This window comes from Dama dama, chromosome 32 (genome assembly GCF_033118175.1).
Source record: "Dama dama isolate Ldn47 chromosome 32, ASM3311817v1, whole genome shotgun sequence".
NCBI classification, from domain to species: Eukaryota; Metazoa; Chordata; class Mammalia; order Artiodactyla; family Cervidae; genus Dama; species Dama dama.
In genome coordinates this window covers 21,463,552-21,486,652 of record NC_083712.1, presented here as the reverse complement: position 1 = coordinate 21,486,652, position 23,101 = coordinate 21,463,552, and the positions used below count along the sequence as shown (strand labels likewise).

Genomic DNA, 23,101 nt, shown 5'->3' with positions numbered 1-23,101 from the left:
CAAATACCCTACTTGGGCAGGAGCCTGTCTGTCCGAGTTTCTCCATCTGGGGATGCCTTGTGGTCCTTGCTTAGGAGACTGCAGGTTTTCTACCAGATGTTACTGGAAATCAGTAACGAAAGCCAAATATTTGGAAAACTGCACACTTGGTTTTAAATAGTGGTGAATATAATTTTTTCAGAAGAATTTTTGAATGGGCGAGACACTCACATGGTTTAAACATACGGAAAGGTTAATAAGAGCCTTCATCTCCTCTCTGTCATCACAGCTCCTGCCCCCACTTCTTCCCTTCCCTACCACTGGTTTTATTCTCTTTTTTTTTTTTGGCTGTCCGGGTCTTGGTTGCTGCATGGGCTTTCCTGGTGGCGGTGAGCCGGGGCTGCTCTCTAGTTGCAGTGGGCAGGCTGCTCATCGCGGTGGCTCTTCTTGTGGAGGAGCACGCACTCCAGGGTGCCGGGACTCAATGGCTATGGCTCCCGGCTCTGGAACACGGCCCGATGGTTGTGGGGCACAGGCCTAGTTGCTCTGTCATATGTGGCATCTTCCCAGAACAGGGATCGAACCTGTATAACCTGCATTTGCAGGCGGATTCTTATCCACTGCACCACCAGGAAAGGACCCCCCCCCAATCCCAATATTTGTTTCTTATGTCTTTTCACAATTTCTTTGTGTTACCAAAAGAAGTATGTCGGTCCCGCTGCTTACTGTCAAAAGGCAATAAACAGGCCAGGTTGGTGGAAAGGAAAGTTTGCTTTATTTCAGATGTCAGCAACTGTGGGGGAAGAGGGGTGGACATCTGTCCAAAGGCTGACTCCCCCCACGCCTTCGTAAGCAGGAGCTGAGAGCCTTCATAGATAGGGCCAGGGGGTCGGACTACAGGCAGAAACAGCACAGTCATCTCGAACAGTCATCTTCAGAATGGCCATCAGTGGTCTGACCAACATCATCTTGGTTGTTTTTGGTCCAGTTAATCCTCAGTTCCAGGGTTTGTTTGTTGCCATTTCTCTGAGGCCAGTTGTGGCAGCTCGTGTCCTGGATACAGTCTGCTAGTGAACGTCTCCACCTGGGGTTTTAGTGTCTATAAGACAGCTGCAGGATATGGCTCAGAATATTACCTTACAGCTCTTAAGAAAGAACTAAATGTCCTTGGCTGTGCTTAATGACCACATTATTACTAGTCTCCTTTGACTGTTTCCCTTTGTTTCCACATTTCTCACTTCTCTGATTAGACTTATTCTTTGACTAAAGTTTCCCACAGATGAAAGGCAGGCAGAGGACATGGCCAGGGGGCAAGGACCACAGGGTCCTGCTCCACTTCAGTGCCCCCTTTTCTTTGATATTATCAGTCTTGAGGAGGGACAGGTGCAGAACAGGAAAGGCAATAAACTTCTGTAGTACCTGGACAAACATTTGAAAATTACTAGACATATTACAATGAGGATGATAATCAAAATACGCCTTTGCACTGTTCTCTGTCTTAATGATTAAAGCCGATGTACAATGTCTGTTTAATAGGCCACAAATAGGCTGTTTTACTTAGCCTGAAGTTCAAACTTAATCATATATAGGTCAGAATGACTTCCCTAAATCTCAGTAGGTGAGCACTTTTTCCATCACTTTCCCCTTTTAAGTTGCAACTCTTTCCATAGAGAGTATTGATAATCAGTATATTTTTCCAGCGTTGCCAGAGTGGTTCATTTGCCTGCTCTGGGTTCATCCATGTCCCTCAGTGCCAGAGCTCCTTTTTATTTATATACTTTACTAGTTGTCCATGTTGGGGGATAACTACTCAGATCCCATGAACAGGCTCTGGGTAAGTTCATAGGGAAATGTGTTATAGGCCACACATTTTATCATCTGTACCCAATTTTCACACAAACATTGTACATGTGCTTTAAGCCATAAAAATTAAAGCAGTGCTATACATCATGAGTAATTATATTCTGTGACAACTTTACTGGACAGTTTTTTCCATTCTGAATATTAGGGTCAAAAGTATGATTAGAAACAAAACAATTGCTTTCCATTAGAAGTCTCTGTTATCAGAATTAGATCATTATTCCAGGAGAATTTTGTTTTTCCAACAAAGAGGGAAAAAAAAAACAAATTTTGTCTTGCATCAGTTTACTGTTAATAACAGAATTTATATACCTAATTAAATTTAGTCTAATCTTAATCCTGACAACATACAAAGTTTTGTTCTCATAGTTCCTTTTTTATAAACCTTTTATCATTTTTTGGATCCAAACAAATTTGTCCTGTATTTCCTTATCCAGAAACAGACAATGGAAGGATAGTATTATCATTTTTTTAACAAAAATATTTCCATTTGTTTATACCTTTTCTTCACCAACAACTCATATCCTATTTGTTTTACGCATAGAAATGTTATCATTTTTACATATCACAGCTTTTAACCCTTGAAACCTTAAGAAAACCAAGTGATTGAAATGGTACACCAGCATTTTCTGATTGGCAAACTTAAGAACATATTCCACAACCTCTAAAAACATACATTTTTTCACAGTATAGCTTTTCTCCAGTGGTACAACATGCATGTTTAATAAACCAAAACATCTTTAGTTTCCCTCTTAGTCTTACAAGAAGACAAAAGTAGGTAAATTTAGATTTGTTTGATTTGTAAGTGCTCATATTTTTTTAAGGCAAATTAAATAGAGCTCCTTTACAAATTAACCTCAGCTATATCATCCAAAGACAAAAACACATATTGAGACATACAAATGTCCAGACCAACAGAGATCTCATTGTTTTATCTTTTCATATTTCGTGAATTAGGCATTGCAATTAAACTTAGCAGTTTATGGATAGTAGTTAGAATAGCCAAATTTACATACTCAAAAGGCTTTCCTCCTTTTTTTTTCCTCTTAGCTTGAAGTTTTATAATTAACCCAGGGCTGGAGTTCCAGGCAATGTAGACTGTGGTTGTATTTCAACGACACGATAAGCCATAACTTCAGATTTTCTCCTAGGCACATTTTTGTTTTCTCAGGGTCTGAAAAAAAGTGTTTTATCAAGCTTAGCTTTCCCTAACTGCATATGCAAAAAGAACTTAGTTTTTTGAATGTTGAGTTTTAAGCCAGCTTTTTCATTCTCGTCTTTCACCTTCATCAAGAGGCTCTTTAGTTCCTCTTCGCTTTCTGCCATTGCTGCTAAGTCACTTCAGTCGTGTCCGACTCTGTGCAACCGCATAGATGGCAGCCCACCAGGCTCCCCCATACCTGGGATTCTACAGGCAAGAACACTGGAGTGGGTTGCCATTTCCTTCTCCATTAGGGTGGTGTCATCTCCATATCTGAGGTTATTGTTGTTTCTCCCGGCAGTCTTGATTCCAGCTTGAGCTTCATCCAGCCTGGCATTTTGCATGATGTACTCTGCATTGAAGTTAAATAAGCAAGGTGACAATATACAGCCTTGACGTACTCCTTTCCCAATTTGGAACCAGTCCGTTGTTCCATGTCTGGTTCTAACTGTTGCTTCTTGACCTAGATACAAGTTTCTCAGGAGGCAGATAAGGTGGCCTGGTATTCCCATCTCTTTCAGAATTTTCCACAGTTTGTTGTGATCCACACAGTCAAAGGCTTTAATGTAGTCAATGGAGGAGAAATAGATGTTTTTCTGGAATTCCCTTGCTTTTTCTGTGATTCAACAGATGTTGGCAATTTGATCTCTGGTTCCTCTGCCTTTTCTAAATCCATCTTGTACATATGGAATTTCTTGGTTCACATTCTGTTGAAGCCTGGCTTGAAGGATTTTGAGCATTACCTTGCTAGCATGTAAAATGAGCACAATTGTGCAGTAGTTTGAATATTACCCTTCTTTGGGATTGGAGTGAAAACTGACCTTTTCAAGTCCTGTGGCCACTGCTGAGTTTTCCAAATTTTCTGGCATATTGAGTGCAGCACTTTCATAGCATCATCTTTTAGGATTTGAAGTAGCTCAGCTGAATTCCGTCACCTGGTAGTGATGCTTCCTAAGGCCCACTTGAGTTAACAGTCCAGGATGTCTGGCTCTAGGTGAGTGATCACACCTTTGTGGTTATCTGGGTCATTAAGGTCTTTTTTGTGTAGTTCTTCTGTGTATTCTTGCCACCTCTTCTTAATATCTCTGCTTCTGTTAAGTCCATACTGTTTCTGTTCTTTATTGTGCCCATCTTTGCATGAAATGTTCGCTTGGTATCTCCGATTTTCTTGAAGAGATCTCAAGTCTTTGCCATTCTGTTGTTTTTCTCTCTTGCTTTGCATTGTTCACTTAAAAAGGCATTCTCATCTCTCCTTGCTATTCTTTGGAACTCTGCATTCATCTTTCCCTTTCCCCTTTGTCTTTCACTTCTCTTCTTTTCTCAGCTGTTTGTAAGGCCTCCTCAGACAACCATTTTGCCTTTTTACATTTGTTTTTCTTGGGGACGGTTTTGATCACCACCTCCTGTATGATGTTACGAACGTCCGTCCATTGTTCTTCAGTCATTCTGTCTACCAGGTCTAATCCCTTGAATATATTTGTCACCTCCACTGTATAATCATAAGGGTTTTGACTTAGGTCATACCTGAGAGGCCAAGTGCTTTTCCCTACTTTCTTCAATTTAAGTCTGAATTTTGCAATAAGGCGTTCATGATCTGAGCCACAGTCAGCCCCCAGTCTTGTTTTTGCTGACTGTACAGAGCTTCTCCATCTTTGGCTGCAAAGGATATAATCAGTCTATTTTCAATGTTGACCATCTGGTGATGTCCATGTGTGGTATTGTCTCTTGTTGTTGAAAGACTGTTGCATTTTGAACAGTGGTGTTAAATGTCAGATGAAAAAAGTTAAAGGACTCTCATTAGAAATTTAGGGTTATTTTTTCCTTTTCAAAGGATGAAAGAAGGTATTCCCTTTTCTGTCCCTTAAACATGGGCCTGTATCTGCGGATTAGGACCGGGGGTGCCTGTGTACCTGGGAGTGGTGGCAGGGAGGAAGGGGCACTTCTGACGGGACCACAGGGGCAGTTACGGGCTCTTACCTGCCTGCTCGAGCTCAAGTGATGCGGCCTGGGTGTGTGAAGGTGTGGGAGGTGATGGTAAGTCTGGGGAGGTGGCAGACCCACCCTTGACAAGTGGGAAATCTCATTAAACTCAGCTTGTTTTTGTGTCAGAGGAGCAGCTTTTAGAAGACACATGTGAATAAAAATGAAACGTGTGCAAGATACTGATGGTTTGTTCTTTGGTACAGTTCGGACACTTCTGAAATTGAAGCAAGTGAAAACGAGTCTATAAAGATTAGTGCCAAAAAGGTATGCCTGTTCTCCCATCTTAATTTATCCTATTTAGATTGGATGCAAGTAGAAGAAATGTTCTGTAAAGTATTTCATTTACTGTTTGGATGCAAATAGAGACAATGTTCTGTAGCATTATTTTTCATAAAGAGTATATTATGTTTCAGAAGGTACTTTTTTAAAATAATAATGATAGAGTTTTGTATCTGAAGTGTTTTTCATCACAGAGATCTCAAATCTCTGTGTACCGTGTCAGTTTTCATAGGGTCCATGTAACGTGTGTAGATGGTGGCTAAACACTCTGTTGGGAGTGTTTGCTGGGAACCCTTTAATCCAGGTTTCTGGTCCTGTCCACTAGTGAGGTTGCCATCTTTCTGTTACATTCAGTTTTGAAGTTTGGAGTTAAGAAATGTGGACCTTATGGTTATCTACTAACAGGAATGGTAAGCATTTGTATTTTCTAAACAATAAGGCTGTTTTCTTGATCTAGCCAAGAAGAAAACTCAAGCCCATCAGTGACGAATCTGAAAGCCCTGAAGAAAGTGATGTAAGGAGAAAAGTTAAACCCACAGAGAACATAAATACACGGCATGAAGCTGTTTCAGCTACAGTACTTCCAGAACTTTCGGAGAAACCAGCTAAAGTGGTCACTCCTCAGAAGACAGGACCCCAGAGTGCTGAGTCCTCTGCTGAGAAAGCGACACTAGCCACAGAAGGTCAGCTGGTAAGAGTGTCTGCCGTCCCCCTGGAGAGGAGGAGAAGCTGAAAATGTCCAGTGGGGAGGGAAAGCATTTTCTTTTTCCTTCGCTTCTTTTGAAAGATAAGTTTTTTTTAATTTTTCTTATTATAAAAGTATATTTACTTTAGAAAATTTAGAAGGTGTAGAAAGGAAGATAAAGTCCTTTAATTCCATCACCCCAGAATAAAATAACCGCCGCATTTTTTGGTCTACACTCTTCAGTCTTTCATTGAGCTTTTCTTATCCTACGTGCAGATTTCAGGCTTCTGAACTCCAGATCTATCGAAATTTCTTTGTTAAGCCAAGTTTTGGTAATTTATTATAGTGGTCATAGGAAATAAAACATCACCCAATAACTAGCTTTTTAGTATCATGCTCTTGGGTTCTAGAACTTCCTTTATTTTTTTCCTTCATAGTTTGTTTCTTGGCTGAGATTCCTTATCTGCTTAATCATTAAGTCCATCGTTTCCTTCTTGGGACATATTAATATTTATGAGAGTGGCTTTGAGGTCTCTGCTTTCTAAGTCAGGTACAGTCAGCCCTCTGTATCTGCAGGCTCCACATTCATAGATTCAGCCAACTACTTGATAGGAAATATTCGGGGACAAAAATTACATAAAGTTCCCCAAAAGCAAAAGTTGAATTTGCCACGCAGCAGCCACTATTTTCACAGTACTTGTATGTATTTCGTAGTAGTCATAGTATTTACATAGTATCTGTGTTAGGTATTATAGGTAATCTAGAGATGATTTAAATACAACGGGGAGAAGTAGGTTATATGCACATGCTACCATGTTATACAAGGCTTGAACATCAGCGGATCTGGGGGTCCCTGGGCGATCCTGGACCCACCTTCCTTGGATATTAAGGGGTGACTGTACCTGGACTATGGTGGGTCAGCTTCTTTTGAGTACTTCTTTTCTATCTTGACTACAGGTCACATTTTTTGTGTAACATTTTTAATCTAGTAGTTTTAAATTGTGTGTTACACGTTGTTGATAGGTGGTTGAGATTTTGAGTTGTATTTTCTTCTCAACGTTGACTTCCATTCTAATAGGTAGCTTGATTATTAGCTGATCAGCTTGAACTTCTGTGGGTGTGATTTATCCCTTGTTGGGGTCAGTGTGTGGAAAGCCTCAGTGGGTCTCCCAAGCCTCTCTAAGTCAGTGGGACTCAACCTCTGTATTAATAGTCTTCAGTTGCCGCAAAACAATACCACAGCCTTTGTGACTTCAAACAATGCATGTTTATGCCTCACACAGTTTCTGTAGGTCAGAAGTCCAGGCTCGCCTTAGCTGGTGAGGGTCAGGGTCTCACAGGCTGGAGTTGAGGTGTCAGCCAGGACGGAACTCTCACCTGAGACTCAGGGTCCTCATCTGGGATCACATAAGCTGTTGGTAGAATTCTGATCCTTGCCATCGCAGGCCTGAGGTTCTTGTTTCCTCTTGGCTGAAGCCGGGAGTCACACTCGGCAACCAGAGGCTGCCCTAGGTCCTCGTCACAGGGCCCTCTCACGACGTGGCAGCTGGCAATGTCTTCAGAGCCAGCCAGAGCCTGTCAGTCTGCAGTGGTGGCCTCCTACGTGATGTGACTCATCAAGGGGGTGACCATCCCACCAGAGTCACAGGAGCCACTCACTCTCAGGAGCGGGGGTCGTAGGGTGCTTACCACACCCCCAGTCTCTGTTGAATCCGGTCAGAGACTGGCTTTAGGCTTAGTTAGGGTGGGTCTAGGGCAGCCCTAACTCTCGAGCAGTGTTTCTTAAGCCTTTCTCATAGTTCTCCTCCCTAAGAAGCCTTTTTAGACATTTTTCCTCCTAACCATTCCCCCAGCTGAATTTTAACATCATAAGTACACTGTGTATCTATTCATATACCCGGCACTTTGGAGGGTCATAAACTGTTGTACTGTAATCTCTAAGGCTGTCTGGCCCCCGCCCCAGGGACAGGTGGAGATGGCATGATCTCAGCACATTCTTACCCCCGAGCTGGGCTCTTCCCCCTGCTCAGCTGGACCAGTAGCTCTTAACTAGTTAGTGAGGCCTCTACGTTTTCTCCATCTGATTTCCCCCAATATTCCTTGTCCTTTATCACCTGTTAGGTCCTTGATCCCACGATAGCACATGCAGCGCCCCGTGTAGCCTCCCTGCGAGCCTGGAGTAGGCGTCAGGGACCCTCAGGGACCCCACCCAGGCCTCTCGTGTCCTCTTCCGACAGCCTGTTGCGGGGGCTTCGGCCACTGTGCCCTGCTTTCTGCCTCCGCGGCGGGGCCAGACGCGGCTCTCTGGGCACGCAGCTGCTGTGCTGCCCTCTGGAGGAAGGTGTCCCGGGCCTGGGGGGCCTGGGGGGCCGCGGCAGCAGTAGGTTTGCGTTCTGAGCGTCTCAGGCTTGTCCTGCCTGTTGTCCGATGCCACCCCCCTCCCCGCTTTAGGGTTGTGCATGGCAATAGAGCTAGTTCAGAAGCTGTCATTTCCTCATAGCTTGGAGCAGAAATTGAGCTGATTCCACATATTATCATCCTAAATAATAAAAGCTCAATTTCCTCCAAGGCACCCATTGTCATAAGCCAACTGAAAGTTTTAATTACTTTTTATTTTGAGGTAGTTTAATTTGCTCAGTATTTCCTTATATTAAGTTAGATAATTTATATGATTAATATATTAACTTATAACAAAATGAGGACGTGAAAGTCACTCAGTGGTGTCTGACTCTTTGAGACCCCCATGGACTGTAGCCCACCAGACTCCTCTGTCCAAGGGATTTTCCAGGCAAGAGTGGGTTGCTGTTTCCTTCTCCAGGGTATCTTCCCGACACAGGGATCCTGACACAGGGATCGAACTGTAGCAAAAGTATTGACAGTGTCTGATAATGCTGTCTTAATTCTTGTTTTAAGAGAACCTTCTCTTACATGAAAATCTTTGCTGTGATTTTTTTTTTCTTTTTTTTTTTTTAAGAAAACTCAGAAGAATAAGATGTTTCCTGGCAAAAAGAAGAAGCCAAGAAGTGATGCCACAGACTCAGGTATAGATAGTGTTTTATATGTAGTCAATCATTCAAGAAGTTCTTTTTTAAAAATGTATCTTTTAATTTGATAAAGTAGTACATTTAAGTATATAAAATTTCCACTTTAAAAAGTTAAAAAATATGTGACTTTGGAGTAACTGAGTTTTCCAGCAATCTATCATGAAAATTTTCAATATACAACAAAGGATAAAGAATTTAACAATATATATTCATATACCTACTACCTAGATTTTACCATCAGAATTTATTTCTACTTGCTCTAGCACCTATTCATTAATCTATTTTAATTTTTCATCACATTATACACTCTTTTCAGACATCATACTATGTACTCTTAGAAGCCTTCTTTCATTCAACGTAGCTTTGAGAGTCATGCATATTATTCTGCATCATTTTTATTGGCACGAAGTTTATTGAAAAATAGGAAAATAAAGCATTTTTTCCTCCAGTTTTTTAAAAGATAAGTTTTATAGTTTTCTTATTATAAAAATGTTTATTTTAGAAAATTTCAAAGGTATAAGAAAGGACGATAACATCACCTACAATTCCATCACCCCAAAGTAACTGCCGTGTTTTTTGGTCTATACTCTTCAATCTTTTTACTGAGCTTTTCTCACCCTAAGTGGGCTCATATCCATGTCATTCAGTATTCTACATACCATTTTAATGAATATGTAATATTTCATCCACAAATGTGCATAGTTTAGTTAATCTCTTATATCAGCTGCCTGAATCAATGCACGCGGTAACCTCCATGTGTCCTAGTAGTGGTCCATCAGGTAGATTAAAACTAACAGAACACGGCTAACAAAGACATCCATCTCCAGTAGCGTTGGTAACAGCTGGCTGTTAAGTAAAGGCGCAGCAAGGCAGCTGAGGGACCGCTGTGCATTTGCTGCTTCAGAAGTGGGCCCCCAAGGAGCAGCGCTAGAGGGCGCCCTGCAGACAGGGTTTGAGCCTGTCTTCTCCCGGGTGTTTCTGCAAAACCTGGTGCTGTGTTTAACAATTTGGTGGGGTACTTTTGTTGTAGGCTTTCAGGTCCCTGGACCTAGGGCTAAATGGCTGATAATCAATATATTAACCTGTCCTGATGTTCTAGATACTTCCGACTGTGCACCTATTTGGTGTTTAAAAGAAAAGAAAGCCAGTGACATCATGGAATTAGATGTGTTTTTGTCTGCATTCGAGAACATTCTTCTAGAGTATGAGTGAGTCTTTTGATGTTGTCATTTACATACCTAATAAATTTCCCTTGAAATAGCACTTCTGCTCACCCCACACTTGATATGTAGAATTTTCATTATCATTTTTACGTACTTTTAAATTTCTATTATACTTTTTTCCTTAAGTCTCTGATTTAGTATTATGTTTTTATATGTCCATGTATGTGACTTTTAAATTTCTGTTTATTAATCTTCTGTCTTAAATAGTTACAGTCCAATTTCATGGACTGGTAATACCTATTTTTTAAATACTGAGGCTTCCTTTATGGCCTAGCACATAATCTCTTGGGAAGCTCTAATTATTGGATCTGTGTAGAATCAGTATTACTCAGTTTTTCCTGGTATTTCTATCAATTTATGCTATCTCTGTAGACGTTATTTTACTAGGATATCATGTTTAAAATACTCTTTTAGATTGAACATTTTATCTTTATGAAGTGACTCTTTTCCTAAAAATGCTTTTTTTGGTTTTAAAATCCTTTATCTCATATGTCACTCTATTTCTTTAGCTAGTATTTGCCAAATTTTACATTCTTTGAACTTTTACTTCCTACCTTTGTCTCGCGTTAAGCTGTTATTTATTACAAACTCCTTTTTAAATCCAGTGTCCATCTTTGAATTTCACTTTAGTCAATTACACTTGATTATCCCTATCTTTAGAAGAATGTATTGATCCTGTTTAAATGTATAACTCCCCACCAGTAAGATTAGAACTCTAGCAAGCTGTGATGTCTTGGTCTTCTCTCCCTGCCCCCACCCCAAAGCACATCATGTTTATAATACCTGGAAACTGTTTAATTCTGGGAAAAGGGCTATCAGAGTTGGTACAAAATGGCTTCTGTTACCTGTTTCAACTCAGGATCTAGACTTGAACTTGCCAGAGCCAGTTAAGAACTGCAACTTCTTAATGGTTCCTGGAGTCGTCCTCACAGGGCTTTTGGGACTATGTGTTTGTTGGTTTCCCTGTGGAGGAATGAGGTCTGGGGTCTCTTATTCCACTGTCTTCTGATGTCACTAAAAATACTTTTTAACATCCTTTTTTTTTTTTTTCTTCTTTTTTTTTTTTTAATTTAAAGTTTTACAAAAACTGTATTCAAAAGTGCAGGCCATCTCTCCTGCTTAGCGTCTTAAAGAATTAGGCCATGGGCCTGGTCCCCTTCTCCTGGGCGACTTTTCCTCCTGTATTTCCCCCAAGAAAAAAATAGCTACGTGACAAGCTGTCACTCACACAAGAGGTTTATTTTCAATTCAGACTTTAAATTCTAGTGTCGTTCTGTGACGAGGCAGAGGGAGGGGGGTAGCTCCCCCCTGGCAGGGTGTGGGTCACCATGGGTCTGCGCCCAGCTGTGAGGGAGGGAGACTGGGCTCTTCTGTCCCTGACGACAGGGACCCAAACCAGTTTCTTTGTTTGGGTCAGCTTTATAGTTTTTGCAGAACTATGCTGGCTTCTGGCTACTTACTTATCGGTTAGTCCAAATATGTGACCCAGTCCCCTCTCCAGTTGTAGCAGGGAGGGAGGAAGGGCTGAAGTCTGCTGCTCACTGGGTCAGGCGGCAGGGAAGACTGGGATTGTCTGGGAGCATCACTTTCCATATGGTTTAGTGTCACCTGTGGGGGTGGCCAGTGCCAGGAAGTGCTGGCCACATGCGTGAGGACTTAGGAGAGAGAGTTCCAGTTCTTTTTCTTTTCTTGAGATGCTTCCAGTATTTTTTTAAATCTGAGAAAGGGCTGCAAGCTGACCATGCCATCTTATTCAGAATGGCACATACCAAACTGTGTGTGTCCATGGGAATGCTAAACAAATGAAACACACCTTTCCAGATCCTTCAGAGACCACCTAAGTTTAACATTTTTTTAATTCTGCTACAGACAAAAAATAGACTCTCGAGTTTGTAAGGCAGCCATCAACAAATTTCATTCTGATTTGAAAGAAGAACTCATCAAAATGGTAAGTTCAGTGACATAAATTGGTTGGTCTAATTTTTTTTTTTTAAACTAATCCTTAACAGCTCACTGTTGTCTTGGTAAAGCTTGCATTTGCTGCCAGTGTAGTAAAGAGCTCCTTAGAAACTGGATATGATATGTTGTAAACTGATAAACACTTGACTTTGGAAAATGCATGCAAATATTTTGTTTTGTGTAGCTTCAAGATGTCCAGATGTTGAAGACACTGAAAAGGAAGAATGCTAAGGTAAATCACTCACGTGATTAAAGACACTGTCCTGTAGAACGTGCACATACATAGCAAGTAAAGACCTGACTGGGTTTTGTGACCTACAGAGTTTGTGTAAGGCCTTTTATCTTTTTAGTCAGGCTTTTGTTTGGTCGATCTGGTGACCGTTCAGGTGAGTACTGATCAAGTCAATAATGTTGAGATGTAGGCTAAGGAATGGGGGTCCCAGTTGCCCTGAAAATGGCTCTCAAGCCCAAAATGACCACTTACATGGTTGAGTATTATGTGTTTATCACTACTGTGTATGTCAGAAGTCTTTCAGACTGAAGAACTGTCTCGTGTCTCAGGTGAAAGGGCAGGCTAGGAAGAACACTGGGTTAAGGGTCAGGAGATCTCCTTCCTTGTCACGGTGCCGCTGCCTCAAGGTCCTGTTTCCAGTAGGTCTGCAAGGAAACACGAGGCCCTTCCAGCCCACCTGTTTACAGTTGGGCCAAAAAGCATTCCTTGTTCTAGCTCTAAAGTTGCATGAACCCACGTGTGGAAGCACAGCCCCCCTCTACATTTGTAACAGAAATGGGTTTGAAATGGATGGTTTTCCTTCTGGTGAAAAACAACAGCCTTTGTTGTTTTTCAGTTTTAATCTCTTGTTGGTCATTCCTGCATCTCTCATAGGCAAGCAGGAGTCGTCTGAATGTCCAGCAGTGGAATATGAGGTAGTCGCTAAAAGTGATAGTTGAGATGATGCACTGAATTCTGTTGAAATGTTCTCTGTAAAATACAAATTGTGTCATGGCACTCCTGTGCTTCAGTATTTTCCTAGTGTACCTAGAGAGCATCACAGTGCCTTACTTGATAGCTCACAGGGTAGTAAAATATGGCCCTCCTCTTCAGGGCTCTCTGCAAGTGGATCCCCCTGAACTTCTCCAGTTCCCTGTTCTTTCCTGTCATAGCACACGTCATAAGCTGTGACTACACCCTGTTTGTATGTCATGTCTGTCTTCCCTGTGTGACCAACGTTGGTAAGAATGGGGTTTGCCCTGTTTCCCACTGTGCTCCAATACCTGGCACAGTGTACAAGGTGGTGCTGAAATATTTACAAAACTAACGTAACAAATTTTTGTTATTAGATGATCTCCGATATCGAAAAGAAAAGGCAGCATTTGATTGAAGCCCAGGATGAATTGCTTCGGTAAGATAATATCGAAATCCTCTTTGAGAACTTAGAACAAGATTTAATCACAGCGTTTCATGTGAGGCTTTGTTGTAAAACTTGCTGCTGTGTTGCATTTAAACACCAGGTCTTCTCTGAGCTTGGAAGCTCAGTCAAGGGAGGTTATGCCACTGAGTGGAGAAGCTTTTAGCAAATCAGCCCTGATCTATCCACCACTAGATCTCTCAGCTCCCACCTGAGAGGTGTTCTGATTGGACACTTAACACATAGACTTGAGAACTGGGTGGCCTGGGTTTAAGTCCAGGCTCTACCACTTTCTGGCTGTGCAACCTTGGGCAGGTACTTAACCTCTCAGTGCCTCAGTTCCCGCATTTGCAAATGAGCGTAACAGTAACTATACCTCACAGGGTGTTGTGAGACCTAAGTGAATAAATAACACAGAAAGTGCCACACGGTGACTGGCATAGCATACAGTAAGTGTCGTGTGAGGCGTTACCGGTTTGCATGAGTGTCGTTCAGACGTATCGCTTGGTATGACATGCGTGAGCCCAGGTGTCAGGCCAGAATTTCTGGGTCTGTCTCCATGTGTGCTCAGGAAGATGGGAGCGCAGGCCGCCCGCTGGGTTCGCGGTGGTCTTCCTTACAGACGGGACGGCTGGGTGAGCTGGGGGGCTGGCAGCAAAGCAGCAGCAGAATAAGCAGTGTCAGATACGCTCTCTGCCCTTCAGGAGCCTTAAAATAGCTTGGAAAGTGGTCTTAGAAGGCAACCTGTAAGTGAGTACCAAGTTTGAAAGATGAGACCTGTCCCAGAAGTCTAGAAGAGGAAGAAATGGGTTGTCTAGGCCTTTGGTTTCCAGATCCAGCCTCTGGACGGGTGCTGCTGGCCGGCGCTGCAGCCTTCATGGGCCCAGGCCAAAGTCAGAAAAGTAAAGATCATGACGGGAAGCTTTTTCAGGTGTTAGCTGTGTGTCGCTGGGCGTCGTCCTGAGTGCTTTATTATAACAACTCATTAACCATCACCATAACCCTGGGAGGCAGGTTGTTTGGCCACAAGACAACTATGTAAGACTTGGATCTGTCTCACAGAGCTTTTGATATTTTTTCTAGACAGAATTGTAGAAGTTGAGAGGTACAGTATTTTGAAAAGGCATAGAAAGAAACACAATGTGTATCGTTTTACATGTGGAAAACCCAAGGCACAGGGCAGTAATGATCCGACAGCCCCCACCCAGGAACGGGGGAGCCAGGGCCCGGTGTCTGCCCACTGGCCCCCGACCCAGCGCTGCTGCCCACGGCCCTGCTGGCTCAGGGGTCTCCCAGAACATGGCACTGGTTCAGTGCACAGGGCTGTTACAGGGGCGTCTATAAGACGGTATTAGACCAGGTTTTTAAAATACATCTTTGTGAGAATAAAAGATGGTAACCATTCCCCATTCTTTTATAAATTGGTCCACAAAATCCAAATTATCCTTCTATTTTATATGTTTAGAGACTCATGAGCTACTGAGACAGAAAGCAGGTTGCCCAAGGTCGCACCTCTCACCCAGGCAGAGATGGTTTCTCCACTGCTTTTATTAGACTTGGACACAGTTTCAGTGAGGCAGAGGGGCAGAGGGAAGGCTTTCTGTCCACGCTTTGACTGCTAAACTGCAATGTCAGTCTACATCTGTCTGGGGCCCTAAAATCTTGATACCCAAGTATATGTTTTAATTCAGTAGTTCCTAAGACTCTAAAAATGACTTAATAAATTTTAAGATACATAAGGCATACTTTTCTTTGGGCTTCACTGCTAAGTACTTTTTAGGCATCATATTTCGGAGGTTTTGCTACATTTAAATTGATTGCAGAATCACTCATATTGATCATTTCAAAGCGAATGACATCTTAAGCCACCTAGCCCACCTCGCCTGTTTACTTCACTCAGAATCCTTACACGCTGCACCTCATATACCTTAGGCTGTAGTTCCACTTTGTCATTTCTTTTTGGGAAAAATATCTTTTTGTTTTAGGGTAGAACCAGAGCTGAAACAACTACAAATAAAGTATGAGGAACTTCAGGAGAGAAAAGCTTCCCTTAGGAAGGCAGCATATTTCCTGTCTAATCTCAAACAGCTTCATCAGGATTATGCAGATATTCAAGAGGAAGAACCAAGTGCAAAGGAAACAGTAAGTTCACTGTTTAATTTTCACTCTGTTCAGAAGACACAGGGCAGTCTGTTAGAGAACCAGAGCTTTGAGGAGAGAACAATGGAGATGTCAGGTCTACCCAAAAAGCATCCCTATAAATTGGTGAAACTTTGTTCTCACTGCTTCTTAGCTAATTAATTAAGGCCAGAGGGGTAAAGGAAAATCCAGAAACACTGATTTTACTAAGGTATTTAAGCTTCAGAGAACTGAATTTCTTGAAGGGAAGTGTATCCTCTGGACAAAACTCAACTGTCGTCAACCTAAGACTAAGACCACTAAAACCTATACAAGTTTTAAAGACCAACCTCTTGTCTTTGTTCAGTCAGTATTTTTACTATCTTTTGTGTCTGAAAAACTAGCCATTATCCCATATCAATAGTAGGTGTGATTTTAGAAGTTGAAAATGTTTTAAGAGGGCATGCAGGAGGGAAAAGGGTGGTTGGTATAGATTCTTTTCTATATCACAAGATACTGAATGTAGTTGACCCTGTCCTTGTTTATCTGTTTTATATATAGTAGTGTGTCTGTGTTATGCTTTCAGAGTGTAGACACAAGGGTATATGCCTCACCTCTTTTCTTAAACTAAGAATCCAGGACCTAATGTTAGTGCTTCCTCCCCCCACAACCCCTCCTCTAAGAGCAGGTGCCGCCTGGTACAACAGCTTGAACACAGTAGGCCCTCAAATATTTGTTAAACTCAATTGCCTAAGGGTAGGTGATATAGACAGAATTATTTGGGTCATAGTCACTCTGATAGGTTTGTGCTTAATTTCATTTCTAAGAAAACCACCTTGAAAACATAAGCAACAAAATATTCTAAGTATGATATAGCTGTCAGGATTTTAGTCATTCGCCCTTAGATATAAATTGTACCATGATATTTGGCTTTAGTTTCAAACTTATGAGTTGAGTTTTGTTTCCTATTTTTATGCTGGGTTTGTATTTAATTTTGCCTTTAATCATTAAGGACATTTGGATTGGCAACTGAGAGCCACATCATTAATCTTCTCAAAAAGTAATTTTTCTAGATGAATTGTATGGGCCTGGTGGTCTCATTCCATCAGTTCTTACAGTAAACCTGCCATATAGTTGACTGTGTTTAAAACAGCATGAGAAAAAAATAAAAAAAAACAACCAGCATGAGATCAAGCTGACCCCACAGAGGTCTAGCTAACTTGCCCAGACCATGTCTTGACCTGTTCAGGGAGATTTTGGTTTAAATAATTCAGATGCCACTGTTCTTTGAGCCAGCTGGTCTTCTGGATGAGTAGCTCAAGCTTTGCAGAGCAGTTCCCTTGCAACCTGTTTATCAGTTGTTCTAAGGTAATGGATTAAAACAAATTTTGTAAAAATGAGTGATTCATGGAAAACACTATTATCATTGGCAGTTGGTCATAACATTGAACTACATAAAATGGATAGGATTTTAAAAGGTTTTTATAAGTTACATTGGGTTATGTAAGTTTTTTTATTCATCTAAATATTTTTCTTCAACAGTATGATTCATCCAGCCTTCCAGCTTTGCTGTTCAAAGCAAGACCCCTTTTAGGAGCCGAAAATCATCTGCAAAATATCAACTGTCAATTAGAGAAGCTCCTTGACCAGAAATGAGACCAGTCTACTAAGATGTGCACATTTAAGATTAGTCTCGTGATACAGTTTTAGAAGGTAACAGGCAGTATATATTTTTGCACAAAGATGGGAAGAAAACCTGAACTTTATTACTATTAATTTGAATTGAATATTTTTCATTGTTATAACAACATTCTCAGATAAGTTTAAAAGCAGGAAACTGTCTTACTGTTCAGACTGTTTGTATGATCTTGTCACCAGAATTTAATATTGCTTTGTCATTAAAATTAAATGGCTAAGTAAAATAGTTTTAGAGGCCATAATTAACTTTTCTAGTTAACACCAAGTACAAAGTTTTAAAATGTTTTAGAACGTTGACACCTCATCAGCCCTTAAACATACAGAAACTTTACCCTAAAAATAAACATCCAAAATTAAGCTGATGTGAACATAGTTAATCACATAAGGAGAATTCTACTGAATTTAAAAGCACACCAGAGCTAATTTTCAGTAAAACTGGTTTATTTCAGTAAATAAGATTTGGAAGTAAAGTGATAAATAAAACAGTTGGTATAACAGGCTTATTTAATAAGTTACTATAATTTAATGGTACTAAATCTGCCTTCATGCAGATTATAGCCTAGTTATATCAGTGTCCATAATTAGCTACTCTTGTAATACTTCTATTAGTAGTTCATCAGGAATTTCATCCATCCCATTGTAAGCAAGAAGACTGTTTTCTGCAGCTTCTGCTAATTCAGCATCTTCTGTAGCCTCCAAAATGTAAGTATCATCAATGCCGTTATCCCAGTCAGCATCGGGACATGCACCTTTTGACAACACGCTAGCTGATGGTTCATGAGGACCCTTGGTTTCAGCGTTTGCTGTTGTATCTGTTGCAAACTCCTCTTCCTGTAGTTCCAGAGAGGAGGGAGCACAGAGTAGGAAGAAAATTAATCAGACAGAATGTGTGATAATTTCACCAGACAGTTGATCTATACTGAATTAAGGGATTCAGTTCAACAGATACTAAAATGAACACTGGACGGTACTGTCTCCAATGCAGCCGCCATGGGCTCATGATTGCTGCCTCTGTGGCGCGCTCACAGAACTCCAGACTGGAAATGCCTGCAGCTCCTGTGGGACGTTCTTTCCAGAGTACACTGATGGGGCTACAGCAAAGGCAGACTGATATTCTTTAAAAGTGGATAGTCTATAGTCTACCTGAAGGCAAACTGGTATCTGCTAACTTAACAGACTAATTTCTCGATAGTTTTAAAATTAACATGGATTGAAAAGTTTTGAGATAACTATCAAAGTATGACTGGATTTTGAGTATTAAACAGTATTGTATCAACATGAAATTTCCTGAATAATTTCACTATAGATGTATAAGAATGCTCTTATTCTCCAGCTACATGCTTGAATATTAAAGAGATGAAGGGTTTTGATATCTGCACTTACTCTAAAGAGACTTGTTATGGACTGAAAGTTTGTCACCCCCTCCCCCAGATTCACTGGTTGGGATCCTGACGCCCAGTGTGGCGCTAGCAGGACGTGAGGTCTGCAGGAGGCAGGTGCTGAGACCAGAAGGGACTGGCACTAGCTCTGTGACCCCGGAAGCTGAGTCCACAGCACCGTGATCTTGGGCTGTCCAGCCTGTTGTTTTTAAGTCACTCAGTCTGAGGTACTCTGTTACAGCAGCCTGAAATGCCCAAGACAAGATTCGTCAAAAATAACGTGTCCTGTGGACAGTAGCGGGAGAAAACAAGTGTGGCCCAGTGTTTGATAACAAGCAACAAATCCAGAGAAAAGGCGCACGGGGGGGTCCTCCTCCTGCAGCATTTCTGCAGGTGAAAACTTCCTTTCATTGCAAAACTGGCAAATGTAGTTTAGTTTAAAATGCTAAAGAAAATGTTAACTGTTAAAAAACTAAGTGGTGGGTTTATTATACTGTTTTTTTAACTTTAAATAAAAAGCCAAAATAAGTTAAATCCAAGCAGTGGTAATACTGTACACCAAAGGTACTTACAACTTGGTGTTTTCAAGGTGTTCCTGGATTAGCAGGAATAAAAAACTTCCAGAAACCCACTAAAACCACAGCCATTTATCAAAATAACACTTCAAATAAACAAGGATGAAATATTCTTAGAGACAAAGTTTGGTTCTTTCAAAACACTTTTTAACCTAGAAGTTTACTAGAGACTCTGGCAATCAGGTATTTTATATCCAGCTCCTACAGATCAAGCACATTTCTACCATGTCAGTATAAATTTTTCCAGGAGAGATGTATTTAAAATTGAACTGAATTACATACCAGACTGTTACCTAGATTATAAACTCAAGCACTCATTCAGCTATAGCAGGTAACTTTCGTTTTAACCATAACACCATAAACAAAAGGCTGATTGATAGATGTGGGGGGAAAAGTCTAGAAAATAACATGACAAGAGTACTTAGTACAAAGTTCTTGTAAAATATTAGTAAGACGTCATATAAAAGTAAACAGAGGGCAGTTATAGGCAATCCATAATAGAAACATAGTAAATCTGAATGTTAAACTGGAAATTAAAATACCTGAAATACCACTTTATGTCTACCAGCTTGCTAAAGATTCAGTCGCTCAGTCATGTCAGACTCTTTGCGACCCCATGGACTGCAGCACACCAGGCCTCCCTGTCCATCACCAACTCCTGGAGTCCACCCAAACTCATGTCCATCGAGTCGATGATGTCCAACCATCTCATCCCCTTCTCCTCCTGCCTTCAATCTTTCCCAGCACCAGGATCTTTTCAAGTGAGTCACTTCTTTGCATCAGGTGGCCAAAGTATTGGAGTTTCAGCTTCAACATCAGTCCTCCCAGTGAATGGTCTGGTTGGATCTCCTTGCAGTCCAAAGGACTCTCAAGAGTCTTCTCCAACACCACAGTTCAAAAAGCATCAATTATTCGGCGCTCAGATTTCTTTATAGTCCAACTCTCACATCCATACATGACTACTGGAAAAACCATAGCCTTGACTAGACGGACGTTTATTGGCAAAGTAATGTCTGCTGTTTAATATGCTGTCTAGGTTGATCATAACTTTCCTTCCGAGGAGTAAGCGTCTTTTAATTTCATGGCTGCAGTCACCATCTGCAGTGATTTTGGAGCCCCAAAAAATAAAGTCAGCCACTGTTTCACCATCTATTTGCCATGAAGTCATGGGATGGGACTGGATGCTATGATCTTAGTTTTCTGAATGTTGAGCTTTAAGCCAACTTTTTCACTCTCCTCTTTCACTTTCATCAAGAAGCTCTTTAATTCTTCACTTTCTGCCATAAGGGTGGTGTCATCTGCATATCTGAGGTTATTGATATTTCTCCCGGCAATCTTGATTCCAGCTTGTGCTTCATCCAGACCAGCGTTTCTCATGATGTACTCTGCATATAAGTTAAATAAGCAGGGTGACAATATACAGCCTTGACATACTCCTTTCCCGATTTGGAACCAGTCCATTGTTCCATATCCAGTTCTAACTGTTGCTTCCTGACCTGCATAGAGATTTCTCAGGAGGCAGGTCAGGCAGTCTGGTATTCCCATCTCTTTCAGAATTTTCCACAGTTTATTGTGATCCACACAGTCAAAGGCTTTGGCATAGTCAATAAAGTAGAAATAAATGTTCTTCGGGAACTCTCTTGCTTTTTCAGTGATCCAGCGGATGTTGGCAATTTGATCTTTGGTTCCTCTGCCTTTTTCTAAACCCAGCTTGAACATCTGGAAGTTCACGGTTCACATATTGTTGAAGCCTGGCTTAGAGAATTTTGAGCATTACTTTACTAGCGTGTGAGGTGAGTGCAGTTGTGCGGTAGTTTGAACATTCTTTGGCATTGCCTTTGGGATTGAAATGAAAACTGACCTTTCCAGTACTGTGGCCACTGCTGAGTTTTCCAAATTTGTTGACATGTTGAGTGCAGCACTTTTACAGCATCATATTTTAGGATTTGAAATAGCTCAACTGGAATTCCATCACCTCCACTAGCTTTGTTCATAGTGATGCTTCCGAAGGCCCACTTGACTTCACATTCTAGGATGTCTGGCTCTAGGTGAGTGATCACACCATTGTGGTTATCTGGGTTAGATATTTTTTGTACAGTTCTTCTGTGTACTCCTGCTACCTCTTCTTAATCTCTTCTGCTTCTGTTGGGTCCATACCATTTCTGTCCTTTATCGAACCCATCGTTGCATGAAACGTTCCCTTGGTATCTCTAATTTTCTTGAAGAGATCTCTAGTCTTTCCCATTGTGTTGTTTTCCTCTATTTCTTTGCTTTGATCACTGAGGAAGGCTTTCTTATCTCTCCTTGCCATTCTTTGGAACTCTGCATTCAAATGCATATATCTTTCCTTTTCTCCTTTGCTTTTTGCTTCTCTTCTTTTCACAGCTATTTGTAAGGCCTCCTCAGACAGCCATTTTGCTTTTTTGCATTTCTTTCTCTGGGGGGATGGTCTTGATCCCTGTCTCCTGTACAATGTCATGAACCTCCGCCCATAGTTTATCAGGCACTCCTATCAGATCTAGTCCCTTAAATCCATTTCTCACTTCCACCGTATAATCATTAGGGATTTGATTTAGGTCATACCTGAATGGTCGAGATGCTCAGTGGTAAAGATTAAAAGGTAAAAATAAGAAATGGCAAGTGGAGGGTAACAGGTACGTCCTTAAACTGGACATCTAATTTCCTATCACTTTTATGGAGAACAGTTTGGTAATACAGAAAATGACAGTTTCAGTAGAAAAAAACCCTACAATATAGCATATACACTATGACTTAAACAAAACAAAACTCTTACATCAGTTATCCGAGTGGTAAAATTATTAGGATGACTTTTTCCTTTTGCACTTTATGTATTTTGTAATGTTTTCCTACCATGAATTACTTGGATAAGTGATATAAATGAGTTTTTTTAAAGAAAACTATTGGTTTGGCAATCTGGTAATCTACTGAAGTTTAAAGTGTATATACATATACCCTTTGACACAATTCTAGAAATCCCAGAAATATTTCTAGAATTTCTTCCTAGATATAAAGAAAATATATTTTGTACAGCAAAAAATGAGAAAGCAAAATGTCTGAAACTGGTTAATAGCTATCTACACAATTTCTTATGCAGCAGTGGGAAAAAATGAGGTTCCTATGAGATATGTGCTGAGATGAAACAATCAACACAACATATTCCTAAGTGGAAACAAAGGACCAAACTGTGTTTAGACAATACCTAGACACCATTAGCTCGTTTAACCATTGTACCAAGAACTAGTTAAAAACCAGAAGGAAACTAAAAACTGCACTCACCTCTTTGAGAAGAAACAGAAGACACACTTCAGCAGGCAGTGGATAGCCTGAATCAGAAAGACAGCAGAACTATTTTATATAATATGTAATTTTTACTTTGTGGTAAATGTAAAACTCAGTAACTCACAGTCAGATTTGAAGTTTTCTGCTTTGCAGACAGGGTCGTGACATTTTTGATACCAAAGTTCATTTTTCAGGTCAACCAAAATCCTTTACATTTAAAACAAAAAGTAAAAATTACTTTCCAGACAGGATAGAAAGCAAAATTCAGTTACATACCATTTACAAGAGAGATGCCTAAGACTTAAAGATGGAGAAAAGATAGGATGGAAACATATCTGGCAAACGGTGGTTGCCAAAAACATCACACAAAATGAATTTTAGGGCAAAAATTACATACTGACCAAAGTTT

At 40.8% G+C, this 23,101-nt stretch overlaps 2 protein-coding genes across 10 annotated transcripts in view; one reads left to right on the top strand and one right to left on the bottom strand.

The window, feature by feature from the left end:
* Positions 1-17,858, top strand: part of CENPU (centromere protein U) — a 41,232-nt gene extending 23,374 nt beyond the window's left edge. For both annotated transcript variants that reach the window (XM_061134756.1, XM_061134757.1), the window contains exons 5-13: positions 5,227-5,287; positions 5,760-5,993; positions 8,962-9,028; positions 10,131-10,239; positions 12,124-12,202; positions 12,398-12,445; positions 13,555-13,616; positions 15,608-15,764; positions 17,283-17,858. In XM_061134756.1, the coding sequence (XP_060990739.1) occupies positions 5,227-5,287; positions 5,760-5,993; positions 8,962-9,028; positions 10,131-10,239; positions 12,124-12,202; positions 12,398-12,445; positions 13,555-13,616; positions 15,608-15,764; positions 17,283-17,396 (931 nt within the window). In that variant the 3' untranslated portion in view covers positions 17,397-17,858. The remainder of the gene's footprint in view (positions 1-5,226; positions 5,288-5,759; positions 5,994-8,961; positions 9,029-10,130; positions 10,240-12,123; positions 12,203-12,397; positions 12,446-13,554; positions 13,617-15,607; positions 15,765-17,282) is intronic.
* A 163-nt stretch (positions 17,859-18,021) lies between these two features.
* PRIMPOL (primase and DNA directed polymerase) overlaps positions 18,022-23,101 on the bottom strand; it is a 48,108-nt gene continuing 43,028 nt past the window's right edge. For 7 of the 8 annotated variants that reach the window (XM_061134752.1, XM_061134753.1, XM_061134749.1 and 4 more), the window contains 3 exons: positions 22,817-22,899; positions 22,690-22,736; positions 18,022-18,269 (listed from right to left, as the gene is read on the bottom strand). In XM_061134752.1, the coding sequence (XP_060990735.1) occupies positions 18,024-18,269; positions 22,690-22,736; positions 22,817-22,899 (376 nt within the window). In that variant the 3' untranslated portion in view covers positions 18,022-18,023. Of the gene's footprint in view, positions 18,270-22,689; positions 22,759-22,816; positions 22,900-23,101 lie in introns of all 8 variants that reach the window. The other variant, XR_009691635.1, reaches the window with a different exon arrangement.